The sequence below is a fragment of the Microcebus murinus genome, chromosome 13 (assembly GCF_040939455.1).
Source record: "Microcebus murinus isolate Inina chromosome 13, M.murinus_Inina_mat1.0, whole genome shotgun sequence".
In the NCBI taxonomy this organism is placed as follows: domain Eukaryota; kingdom Metazoa; phylum Chordata; class Mammalia; order Primates; family Cheirogaleidae; genus Microcebus; species Microcebus murinus.
The window spans coordinates 76,045,142-76,058,050 of NC_134116.1; the positions used below are offsets into that span (position 1 = coordinate 76,045,142).

General features: G+C 46.9%; 1 protein-coding gene and 1 long non-coding RNA gene across 2 annotated transcripts in view; one reads left to right on the top strand and one right to left on the bottom strand.

Annotated features, from left to right (window-relative positions):
- The window catches only part of FLT3 (fms related receptor tyrosine kinase 3), a 75,111-nt gene that overhangs the window by 52,011 nt on the left and 10,191 nt on the right, over positions 1 to 12,909 (top strand). Inside the window, exons 10-19 of the mRNA XM_012742305.3 lie at positions 451 to 554; positions 1,267 to 1,375; positions 1,631 to 1,809; positions 2,620 to 2,726; positions 2,813 to 2,945; positions 3,032 to 3,136; positions 6,311 to 6,421; positions 7,314 to 7,467; positions 9,566 to 9,648; positions 11,192 to 11,319. Coding sequence (XP_012597759.3) covers positions 451 to 554; positions 1,267 to 1,375; positions 1,631 to 1,809; positions 2,620 to 2,726; positions 2,813 to 2,945; positions 3,032 to 3,136; positions 6,311 to 6,421; positions 7,314 to 7,467; positions 9,566 to 9,648; positions 11,192 to 11,319 — 1,213 coding nt within the window. The remainder of the gene's footprint in view (positions 1 to 450; positions 555 to 1,266; positions 1,376 to 1,630; positions 1,810 to 2,619; positions 2,727 to 2,812; positions 2,946 to 3,031; positions 3,137 to 6,310; positions 6,422 to 7,313; positions 7,468 to 9,565; positions 9,649 to 11,191; positions 11,320 to 12,909) is intronic.
- Positions 1 to 12,909, bottom strand: part of LOC142874912 (uncharacterized) — a 61,530-nt gene that overhangs the window by 24,374 nt on the left and 24,247 nt on the right. Inside the window, exon 3 of the long non-coding RNA XR_012922491.1 lies at positions 11,253 to 11,327. This is a non-coding gene — a long non-coding RNA (uncharacterized LOC142874912). The remainder of the gene's footprint in view (positions 1 to 11,252; positions 11,328 to 12,909) is intronic.

The window sequence follows — 12,909 nt, forward strand, 5'->3', positions numbered from 1 at the left end:
AAAACAAAAAAACAGAGACAGGGTCTTACTATGTTGCCCAAGCTGGAGTGCAGTGGCTATTCACAGATGCAATCATAGCACACGAAAGCCTCCAACTCCTGGGCTCAAGCAATCCTCCTGCCTCAGCCTCCCATGTAGCTGGGACTACAGGTGCACACCACGCCTGGCTCTGGGGGTCATTTTAAAATGCAGATTCTGAGTCAGTGGGTTTGAGATGGGGCCTGAAGTTTTGCATTTCTGACAAGTTTCCAGATGATCCTGATGCTGATGCTGCCTGTCTGTGGACCACACTTTGGGTAGCAGTGATCTAGAATGCGGACACCTCCTTGTCTAGTGAACTTTGGCAAGCAAGGAGCATCTTAAGGAAGCTCCTCCCATGCACACCGTCACGCATTGCAGCATCTCCTGGAAGAATCAGGCTAAATCTGTCTTTCACTCTTTTTCAAACAGCATATCTAAGTTTTGCAACCATAAGCACCAGCCTGGAGAATATATATTCCATGCAGAAAATGATGATGCTGAATTCACCAAAATGTTCACACTGAATGTAAGAAGTAAGTTAAATTGCCAAGAATTTAATTTTAATCTTACAACTCCTTAATTCTTTATTAATCTTAACCAGGAAGAGCTAAGTAATGACTTAGAAGGGGTGCTACAAGACTGATTTTATATGCTGAAATGTCCTGAAACTTTACTCTCATATCTACTGGCTTTGGTCATCTTGATGTTTCTCTTTCTGTGTTTATCCTTAGAAGCTAAACGATTTATTCCATGTCGTTTCTGAATATGCCTTAGTATTGTGACTTTATTGACTTCACTACTTTGAAAGGTCATGTTAAGAAAAGGCAGAAGGCTGTAGTATCAGCCATTTATTAATATTTGTTTTAATAATTTTTATTTCTTTGGTCTATAAAAAGATGAGAGTACATTTCCTTGGACTTTTTGCAGATTCCTCTCCTAAATCTAAGAATCATTTTAAGGTGTGCAGGTAGATGCACAGAGGGCTGAACCTCACCTCTCTACAGGCGGAACCTAGCAGCAGAAATGTGGTGTTCAGCAGAGAGGGGTTAGGGCCTCCTATCCAGAAGGTTCTGTGGCAAGGGAGAAAGAAGGAGTAGCCAGAGGTCTTGTGGCATCCTTCACGAGACATCCTCCCAGAAACACAAACTGCCCTGGAGTAAATGGGCAGCCTGTACAGAAGGCTTTGAATCCATTTCTGGAAAGCACCGTACTCCATGGCTTATTTTTGCATGTCATTCTCTGCAGGGAAACCTCAAGTGCTAGCAGAAGCATCGGCAAGCCAGGCGTCTTGTTCCTCGGATGGATACCCCTTGCCGTCTTGGACCTGGAAGAAGTGTTCAGACCAGTCTCCCAAGTAATGAGGACATGGACGTCCCTTGTAATGGAAGAACGTGAAACTCTCTTTCTTGAATACAGTTTAAGAAGATAGGATGAAAGATTTAAGATGCTTCCCTTCTGAATCACCCCTAATTCTCAATGGTCATACATAGATTGTTTCCTGATAACGTCTAATAGATGAATCTCATTTTAGAACTCACCGCAGAACCCTAACTTCCCATCTGCCGGCAGCCCCGCCGGTCTAACTTCTCTGTCTGCCATTTCTTTTCAGCTGCACAGAGGAAATCACAGAAGGCGTCTGGAATAGAAAGGCCAACAGGAAGGTGTTTGGACAGTGGGTGTCCAGCAGTACTTTAAACATGAGCGAGGCCATGAAAGGGCTCCTCGTCAAGTGCTGCGCATACAATTCCGTTGGCACATCTTGTGAAACCATCCTGTTGAACTCGCCAGGTATACACACAGCTGCTGCTGTTGCATTAGTGATACCCTCGGTCTGGAATTCCCCGCTAGAAGTTAGTCCCTGTCGCTGGCTTTTATTTGGGGACTTTTACAAGAGAGTATAGGTTCAGCATGTGAGAAAAAGAAGGCTTTTTGAGTCAGGCAGGACTCCCCGGTAACGTAGACTGCTTGGCAGGTTGGGGCGGAGTTCCACGTTCACTATTACGACTCACGAGTGACAGCGACATAGAAAACCGTCGACTCCCAGTATAAGGAATCTCCACTGCGAGATCTGACTCTAGAGAAGCAGATTTAGTAATTGAGAGTCTCCGTCATTTTCCCTTTTGTTTAAAAATCTCCCTGTTTGCCTTTAGCATGCTGTTTTATAATTTGGGGTTTGTTTTTTGGAGCCCTCCTAAGTTAAACGATTCTGGAACCTGGCTGCCCACACTGTCAGTTTAGAGTGACCAGCAGCACAAAACTAGCTTCCCCACGGTCATAGGAGACCTTCATAGAAGGAACACAGACTTTTCTTTTTCTCTGACTTGTACGTCCTATGGGTTTAAATTGATGTAATTCTTATAATCCTAGTAAATGGTTTTTAAAAGGGGGGTTCAGGTTTATTTACAAATTTTCTAGGAAGGAGACTTGTCCCGTAAAAGGGGTATGCCTGGTTCTCGGTGGCGGCTGGAGTATATGCAGCGTGCTCGTAGGGACTGAAAGTCGTGATTACTGAAACAGGAAGTGAGAGATGATAACGAGCGGTCTGTGACATCACATAGGAGTTTCGTGTCATTGCTGGGTGATGCTCTTCTGTTGCAGGTCCCTTCCCTTTCACCCAAGACAGCATCTCGTTCTATGCAACAATTGGGCTCTGCCTTCTCTTCATTGTCGTTTTAACAGTGCTAATTTGTCACAAGTACAAAAAGGTAAAAGCAGAGGTAAAAATCCGTGGCGGTGCCCTGTATCTGCATGGCTGCCTGCTCCTAACTGAGGCATCCTTTCCTCTCTGAAGCAATTCAGGTACGAAAGCCAGCTGCAGATGGTACACGTGACGGGCTCGCTCGATAACGAGTACTTCTACATTGATTTCAGAGAGTATGAATATGATCTCAAGTGGGAATTTCCAAGAGAAAATTTAGAGTTCGGTAAGAAGGAACTGTTCCAGCTGTTTGTGTAGCGTTTCCATTCCACTGGAAAACCTTTAAAATGCGCTTTTCATTCACCTTTGCAGGGAAGGTGCTAGGATCCGGTGCTTTTGGGAAGGTGATGAATGCAACAGCTTATGGAATTAGTAAAACAGGAGTCTCAATCCAGGTTGCAGTGAAAATGCTGAAAGGTACAGTACAGTGGCATGATGTCAAGAAAGATGCACAAAGATGGGAGGCACCATTTCCTGCCCACCCCTTGTCCTTTTTGGCATCCTTTTATGGCCATCTTCCTGTGTGTACCGGGACCGCCGAGCACTTCGTGTCTTGCACCACTTCACATTTTACAGGGATTGGGGCCTTCTAATTTCAGCCATGCTTCAAGGCTGAATATAGCAGACAAGTCAGGAATACAAAACTCCACCTCTTCTTCCTCTTCTTCTCTCTTTGTTGGGTTTTCATCAGCTTCCATGTTTGGGGCGACGGTTGCTACAGGCAGAAGTTGTTTCTTACATTCTGACACAGACTCTGGGTAGAAGAGCAAACCGGGGCCGCTGTACCCTCACCTCCCACTCTCGGCTCCATCCGTGCCCTGCTGGCGCCCCAGCCCCTCACTCCGCTCGCTGTCACCGCCACTCACTCAGCAAGAGCACCTCCAGCCGGCTCTTCTGCTAAAGTCAGTTGTGACCGCCCACCAAAGAGGTCCCAAAGGCATTCTGCAATCAACTCACATTAGTTGATCTTTCAGCACAATTGGTCCCACCAGCCATTCACACCATCTAGAAATGTGGTCTTCCTTTGGGCTCCAGGTCACCATGTTCTTCTCAGTCCACTGCTGGCTCCTCCTTTTCCAACCAGCCTGCTTCGTGGGGTTCCCGCAGGCCTGTTACTGGACCTCCTCCTTCCACACGTGCCCTGCAGCCGCCGCCTCCACACCCACGGCTTCCCTCCGCACCCCAACAGTCCGCAGGATCGCTCCTCCCTGCCGAGCGTCAGGCTCTGATGTCCAAGGGCTTGGATGTCTCAGAAGTCCCTTTGACACTGATCTCCCCCAGCCACGGCCCTCCGTCAGCACTGCCCCCTGCGTGATGGGTAAGGAGTGCCGGAGAACAGCCACGTTCCACGCCGTCGCCATCGCGAACCAGAAACCCACGGGGCTCCTCCTTGACGCGTGCTCTTTCTTTCTAACACCCCTTCAGCAACTCCTTTCGGCTTCCTGCTTGCTGTTGAGACCTGATGTTTCCTTGCTGGTGTTTCTCGAGTCCGCCCTCTCGTGTCCAGCTCTGTCACTCCCGCCCCGGCCCCAGTCTCTCTCCTGCGTAGCCGCAGCAGCCCCCAAGGCGGGCACCCTGTAGCCGCGGTTGTCCCCCTTGGCATCTCTACGGTTCTGAAAGCCTTCTCCACGTTTCCTCCACAACCCTGCACGCGTCGGCCGCGGCTCACCTCCGCGGCTCACCTCCGCACCTCTCGCCCTCGGCACACCAGGCTTCTTTCAGTTCCTCAGGGCGCTGTCCACCCCCACCGCAGGGCCTTTGCACAAGTGGATCCTTCTGCTTCCCCTTCCCCTTTCACTTAGGGGTCTGCCACGCCTCCTTCAGCCTCAGCACACTTCCCCAGGCAAGCCCTCCCTCACGCCACAGGCAGGACCGAGCCCCTTGCAAAATGTCACCTTAGCTGTCTGCAGGTATTTTCCCCCTAGAATTTGTCACCTTGGAGGGGCCCCGTGTGCTGTGCTGTGCTCTCCCCTGTCTCCGCCTTTGCCCGTCCGTTCCTTCAGCGTGCACTGTCCTCCGCCCTGGCCGCTGGGCATCCTCCCGGCCAGCTCATTTTCCTTCCGGTCTCAGCTTAGACGGTCAGTGTCTCTCTCCCCACCCCTCTGATGCTACATTAGCTGCCCCTCTTGTGTGACTCCACAGCGTCCCTGCATTCCTTTGCCACGCTGCATTTATCACACGATATTGCGATGGCTTATTTACTTGCTCCCAGAAGAAAGGGGCTGTGTCTTGCTCACCTGTCATTCCCCAGTGCCTGGCACGCGGCCTCACGCACAGTAGGCGCTCCGTAAACACGTGTTGAATGACTGAACGACACAGGCGATGCTATCTGAAAGTGCTCTGAAAAAGTTAAGCCTGCCATAAAACATATTATTTTGTCCATGAGGAACAGAACATGGACGATGAAAAGCCCCCAGTCCCTGTAAAATGTAGTGAACATGTGATGTGCTCGGGGCCCCCGACACACACAGGAAATCCCACCCCTCGCCAAGATCTTGGAAACAAGGCTACCGCTGAGAGCTCGCTCTAGCCGAAATAGAGATGCCAACACTCTGGAGAAGACACCAAAAAGCCTAGCATGTCTTACAGGACAAAATAAGGGACCTGGAAGTCAAAGAAAATCTTCACTGAATGTAAAGGAAAGAGACTATGCCTGCAAGAGAGAATAAGCTAACAGCGGGGTGGCTGCCTGGAGCCTGGGGAGGGAAATCCAAACACCCTGCCCTTGGCCTGGGGGCCCGGAGCAGCGACACATCGGCCGTAGTGACAGGCGCCCTGTGAGTTCCTCACTAAGTCTCCTCGTGCTGTGCTTCTGAGCAGCGTTATGGGTGCAATCAAGCTATCTAGACCTTTCTCCAGGGAGAGAGAGAATGCATTGGCCAACCAGTACGTTCTAGCCTGCTTGGCGCTTATAATTCTCATTCCCAGTTAATGACGCTCTTGAGAACTTGGTTAGTGGGAACTAGTCCTCTTTGACCTCCTCCCATTGGACTTACTGACCAATCTAAGGTTCTAGACTCGTGGTCCACAGGCAGGAGCCCACCACCCTCACTGACACTCCCATCTATGACTTCAACAAATCCAACAGCCAAACAAACAAACAAAGAAGTATGCTTCCCTCTTCAGCGTATCCGTTAACTTGCGCTATGGAGGAAAATCATGTGTTACTATTCTGTGTGTGTCTTTGCTCTGAGAGCCAAGTGCGAGGATTTTTATTTTGGCAGGTGGAGGAAAGTCCAGTGGAAAGGCACATGGCTAGATTCGACATTCACTCCTGAGTCTTTGAAATTCTGTCTTAAAACACAGGCTATGATGATTCAAACTTCAAGTATGATTTTTACGCTGGTTTCTCTCCTATAGTTTTTTTTTCTTCACCTTTTTCACCTTTATTGCAGAAATATTTTAAAGTACTTCTCAGACATTGTGTCATTTTACCCCAACGTACTGCAGAGCACTCTCCTATAGTTTTGAATTTAGATGAACAATGGACATTAACCCCGAACTGAAGAAAATGTTAATTTATTCAATGACAGAAAATTCCTATGTTCCTTGAGTTTTACATTTTTTTTTTTAATGCCCCTTCATTGACAGAAAAAGCAGACAGTTCCGAAAGAGAGGCACTCATGTCGGAACTCAAGATGATGACGCACCTGGGAAACCACGAGAACATCGTGAATCTGCTGGGGGCATGCACGCTGTCAGGTAGGCAGTTTCCGCCTGATCAAAACTATTTTAGCCTAAAGACAAAGAGGACATTTGTTCTCATTTTCCCCCCTCTTTTCTCAGTCACAGTGTGGGCTCTCACGCCCACGTGGAATTAGACATTGAGCACTCTACAGATCAGATGGGTCAATAGAAAGAATGCCCTTCTTGTGCCGGCTTTATTGGAATATACATAATTCTAGCCCACGTAAAAACAACGGCACTGCAAGTACATTTTGTGGTATTAGTGCTGCTTCCCCAGCAGCAAAGCTAGCATCAGTGCAGTGGCGAGGATGGCCACAGAGCTTGGCCACTGCTCCAGCTGGGCTGTCTTCAAACAAGGCACAGCCACACTGGGATTTCAAACTTTACTTTCCTAGAATTCTCTGGGGTGTGCTCTCTGATTGTTCTCACTTGTGCCCAGAAATACCCAAATGATGTGCCCAAAGGGTCATCCTCTTTGGGACAGCAGGCCTGGGGCTGGGACTGAAAGAAGAAGAAAAGAAAAATGGATCTAAGGGAGGATCTGGAATATATTTCCCTTCCTCAGGCAAACAACCAATCAGCATATATTTGCCAAGTTCCCACCATGCAGCTAGTGTATTATTCCCGATTGCAAAGTGGAGAGCCCCGGGGGGCAGGGGTTGGTGAGGCCACATGTGCCACAAGGGCCAAAGAGGAAGGCAAGAAAATGCTGCTTTCCAAAGGAGTTTGAACAAAAAGCTGAAATTGAACTTAAAGTGTAAGAAGAGATGGGCTCACAAAAGTAGTATGGTCTCAATGTCTGGGGAGAACTGAGCCCTCGGAGAATGTGTTGTCTGCTACACAGACTTCTGAAAAAAAAAACAGTTTGGTGTTTGTATACTTATAATTAAAACTGTAATTATTTCAGGACCAATTTACTTGATTTTTGAATATTGTTGCTATGGTGATCTTCTCAACTACCTAAGAAGTAAAAGAGAAAAATTTCACAGGACGTGGACAGAGATTTTCAAGGAACACAATTTCAGCTTTTACCCAACTTTCCAATCACATCCAAATTCCAGGTAAGAGGCTGGGTCAAGGTTTCATAATTTTATGTCGTAGAATGTAGGCAAGGTGTGCTGATCAAACACCTTCCATTGATCAGTTTCCAAAGGCATCGTTGTAGTCTGTGGGTCCCGAGACCGAGACAATTTACTTATCTTTGTTACACTTTCCCTGTTGATTTGGAACTCGGAGACCTGCTCCCTTCCTTCAGTAGAGGTGCTGTAGCTGAACTAGCCTTTCTCTATCTGTGCCTGGATCGCACCCTAGAGACCTATTTAGTTTTGGGAAAAGGACATTATTCGATCTTTCAGGATCCAGTTGCCTCACACATATTGGTAGAAAGCATGAAAGCTTTTTTCAAAGACCTTAACATATTCATAAAGAATAGCTCAGGTCTTGGGACTATTGCACAAAAGAGCTCTAAACTCATAGATTGGATTTCAGAATATTAGGATGGATTGATTGACATGGCCTTTGGCCTTGAAGGTCTGAGATACAGACCCCCAGCATCTTAAAGCCGCAAGGCCCCCTGGGGGTCCCGGGCACATCTGCTTGCAGTTGCCCCTAACCAGGTCATACCCATCACCAGTCCTCCCCTTTACACCCATTTCTTAGTTCATAGTCTAGCACTAAGAGAGCTCTATGGTGCCATCCACAGTCTAGAGCGAGAGTCTGTCCCAACATGTTGGATGTGTGTCACTGGCCCTCTGCAGCCAGTAATTAGCTCTTTTATTCATTCTGGTCACTGGGGTATTAAATGCGCTGAAGTTATATTTCTTTTGGAATATTTGTGTTCTGCAGATGTTGAACTATTGTTTCCCAAAGATTCGTAAGTTGTGAATTGGGTTAAACCCGTATGTTGGAATAAATTGAGTCATGATCTATTTAACATTTTTACAGAACAACTCAGTGAAGAGTTCTAAGATAACTTAAAAGAGATTTTTACTATGACTATTTATTAATTTCCCAGTGAGAGGAAATGAACTTCGCAAAGGCAAATTTGAAAAAAGAAGGACGGTGAAGCGCAGGTCTCTCTGCACGATGTGTGTCACATGGGCTTTTAGAGGGAGAGTGCTCTGGGTGCAGAAGCCAAAGAATGAGGCGAATCCCACTTCCACTCTTTAGTAGTTATGTGATATCAGCAAGTCATATTTATCTCACCAAGCCTAATTTCTCGGTTATTTTTTATTTATTTATTTATTTTGAGACAGAGTCTCACTGTGTTGTCCAGGCTAGAGTGAGTGCCGTGGTGTCAGCCTAGCTCACAGCAACCTCAAACTCCTGGGCTCAAGCAATCCTCCTGCCTCAGCCTCCCAAGTAGCTGGGACCACAGGCATGTGCCACAATGCCTGGCTAATATTTTTAGCCAAGTAATTTCTTTCTATTTATAGTAGAGACGGGGTCTCGCTCTTGCTCAGGCTGGTTCCGAACTCCTAACCTTGAGCGATCCGCCCACCTCAACCTCCCAGAGTGCTAGGATTACAGGCGTGAGCCACCGCACCCGGCCAATTTCTCTGTTATTAAATGTGACTTTAGGCTGTGTGTCGTGGCTCATGCCTGTAATCCTAGTACTTTAGGAAGCTGAATGGGGAAGATTGTTTGAGGCCAGGAGTTCGAGACCAGCTTGAGCAAGATCGAAACCCCATCTCTACAAAAATAAAAAAAAGAAAGAAAAATTAGCTGGGCATGGTGATAGTCACCTATAGTCCCAGCTACTCCGGAGGCTGAGGTGGGAGGATCACCTGAGCCCAGGAGTTGGAGGTTGCAGTGAGCTATGGTGATGCCACTGCACTCCAGCCCATGCAACGGAGCAAGACTCTGTCTCAGAAAAAAAAAGCAATTTCAATACCCAGCTTGTAGTTTGTGGCAAGGATTGAGTGAGGTCCTTTTTGAACTGTAATACTCTATACAGAAAGCAGGGATCTCTCTTATCTTGGACCCGCAAGCCCAATTTCACAGATGTTTTCAATGTACGTTAAAAAAAAAATGGACAAGTTGATGGTGTGCTTTTAATTTAAAAGCCCATTTATAATTGGAATCATTTATTTGAGGAATCTTTTTTATAAAATGCTCAGAAGAAGAACATAAATAATGGAAAACAATTTATTTTAATAGTATGCCTGGTTCAAGAGAAGTTCAGATGCATCAAGACTCGGATCAGATCTCAGGGCTCCATGGGAATTTATTTCATTCCGAAGGTAATATTTTTATTCTAAGTAGTATCACTTGAAAATGGAAATGGTCACAAGAGTTTTATGTTAGCTATTTTTAAAAAGCATGTAAAGGGGCCGGGCGCTGTGGCTCACGCCTGTAATCCTAGCTCTTGGGAGGCCGAGGCGGGCGGATTGCTCAAGGTCAGGAGTTCGAAACCAGCCTGAGCAAGAGCGAGACCCCGTCTCTACTATAAATAGAAAGAAATTAATTGGCCAACTGATATATATATAAAAAATTAGCCGGGCATGGTGGCGCATGCCTGTAGTCCCAGCTACCCGGGAGGCTGAGGCAGAAGGATCACTCGAGCCCAGGAGATTGAGGTTGCTGTGAGCTAGGCTGACGCCACGGCACTCACTCTAGCCTGGGCAACAAAGCGAGACTCTGTCTCAAAAAAAAAAAAAAAAAAAAAAAAAAAAAGCATGTAAAGGCAAAAGCATTTTTTTTCTTTGCTAATGTTGGATGATAGTGAAAAGCCACAGTTTATATATCATGAATTTTATGTCAATGTTCAACTAATAAACACTGAGAACTATTTTATTTGGTCAGGTTATTCTTCTTAAAATTATAAATTAATTAGAGCCATCTTATTACCTGATAAGTGGAAAAGATAATGAGTTCTAGAGTCAGACAGAATTTGGGTTGACTTCTGGTCACTTCACTTTCTGATTGAATGACTTTGGACAAGTTATTCAACCATTGGAAGCACAATTTTCTAACGGCTCCTTATTGGAACAGTCCACTCTCTACTATCTTTGAGAGTGTACTAAAAAAAAAAAATCATAATTTTCTTATTTATAAAATGGGCCTAACACTACCTTCCTCATAGGACTGTTAAAAGGAGCAAATGGAAGAACATTAAATGTGCAATACAGTTCATAAAATGTGATAGACATTATATTAACATTAATTCCTTTCCCAATGTGACAAAACTAGCTGGTGCAAAAAAAAGGACATCTAAAACTGACTAGGTGGTGTGCCGTGGCTCACGCCTGTAATCCTAGCACACTGGGAGGCCAACGTAGGAAGATTGCTTGAGCTCAGAAGTTCAAGACCAGCCTGAGCAAGAGCAAGACCCCGTCTCTAGAGCTTGTCTCTACTAAAAACAGAAAAATTAGCCGAGCATCATGGTGCACACCTGTAGTCCCAGCTACTCAGGAGGCTGAGGCAGGAGGATCGCTTGAGCCCAGGAGTTTGAGGTTGCTGTGAGTTAGGCTGATGCCACGGCACTCTAGCCCGGGCAACAGAGCGAGACTCTGTCTCAAATAATAATAATAAAACTCCTGACTAACGAAGTGGCCATCTGTCATCAAAGCAGCTGGGGAATTCATCTCTAACCAAAAACAATCTTCCTGTGACCCTTCATAGGCTGCAAAACTGTCAGCGTCACCAGGTCAGCTCTAGTGCTGCCGGGAAGCTGGTAGTTTCGCGTACGCGTGGTAGCCCCCACCCAGCTCTGGCCTCCCGTAGAGATTGAATCAGGCAGCCTCCTAGGGTTTGGCAGGAGTGAAGACTGGCTCTATTTTACAGATGAACTTGAATATGAAAACCAAAAAAGGCTGGAAGAAGAAGAGGACTTGAATGTACTTACATTTGAAGATCTTCTTTGCTTTGCTTATCAAGTTGCCAAAGGAATGGAATTTCTGGAATTGAAGTCGGTAAGCTCCTTTTAAAGAAAAAACAAAAAAAAAATATTTTAAATTATGAAAAATATGTGCTTATATATTTTTTTTTGTTTATTTTAACTTATGTCCCTTAAAGTCTGTGTTTTCCCCCTGTTCGCTGTCGGAGTGACTGTGACTGATTGTGGCATAAAGGCTCAGGATCCCTTATGAGGTTTCAGCCAGCAGAGCCTGGATTTCCCTGGCTCTCTGGAGTCCCCAGAAACTTCCAGGGCAGAGAAGGTCAGGATAGGAAATCCTCAGAAATCCCTCCTCAAAGTGAAGCATAGCACTGTCAGTCTCTCGTGGACAGTTGTTCAGGTTGTGCCCTGCATGGCCATCTGATTCAGCGGGTGAGTGGAGGCTAAAAGCCGGCGCTCTGCTGGCTGGGCTGAGTGTCTTCGTCTAATTTGCACTAGGTTGCTGTGGGCTAGCGGCAGCCGTGAGCCTGCTGCCTCCTTGGTTGCTAGTCCCAGATCCACTGGGGCCGTGCTGCTAAGGCCCTGGGGCCTGCCTCAAACCATGCCCTCTACCCCGATTTTGTGTTCCGTCTTTATTGCCTTTCAGCCCTGCTGGTCTCTGCCATTTCAAATGTCTCATGACTACAAGCAGATAAAAGCCATTCCTGTGGGGCTGCTTTCTTTCCACATTTTCTTGCCTTTTATTGCCTTCTCTTTATTTCCCAAACCTCTTCCCCTTTTTCTTTCTTTCTTTCTTTTTTTTTTTTTTTTTGAGATGAGGATCTGGCTATGTTGCCCAGCTGGTCTCGAACCGCAATCCTCCCGCCTCACCCTCCCAAGTGGCTGGGATTACAGGTGTGAGCCTGTCTTCTGTTTTCTCTATTCCCTTTCCTTTGCCTCTTCTCACCTCTTTTCTCTCTGAGTTTATAGAGACTAATTTCAACTGTATTTTATTTTTCCCTTAAAAAATTAGTCTCGGTAATATTTTCCCCACACCTCAGCTCCGAGGCACGTTCTTCCTCTCATCACCCCTCCCTGCTGTTTGGATCACCCGTTTCTCAAGCCTCTCGCCCACGCTGGTGTTCGTGTGTAGTCCCCCCCACACACACCCACGACAGTGCGTTCGCGAGTGTCTCCGCTGATGCCAGACAGCAGCTATAGGTTGTCTGGCTGTTCGCTGCCCGTAGTTAAGTAAAGGCTCAAACCGCTCTCAGCTGGCCATCGGGACGCCCTGCTTCCTTCCCTCCACCCCCCCACCCCGGGCTTGTAACCACATGAAGCTTTGAAAAATACCCAGTTTCTTAGACCCCCTCCTTTTTTCGTCTTCACTTGAGGCCTTCCCTTCTGAGTCACGCATGTCACTGTCCCCTGCCTGTCCCTGTCTCCCCACTTCTCTGGCCGCCCCTCAGTTTCCTTCGTAGGCTCTTGCCTTCATCACACACTTGCTGAGCCCTGCCCGCATGCCACGCAGGGTGCTGGGTGTGGAGATCAGAGTCGGCTGTGATATGACTCCCGGGCTCGAAGATCTCGTGGTTGATAGGGGGGAGGCGAGCAGAGGTGACACAGTAGCGAGATAAGTGTTGTGATCGAAGTCAGTTCTGGGAACCCCCGGCAGCAACGTGCACAC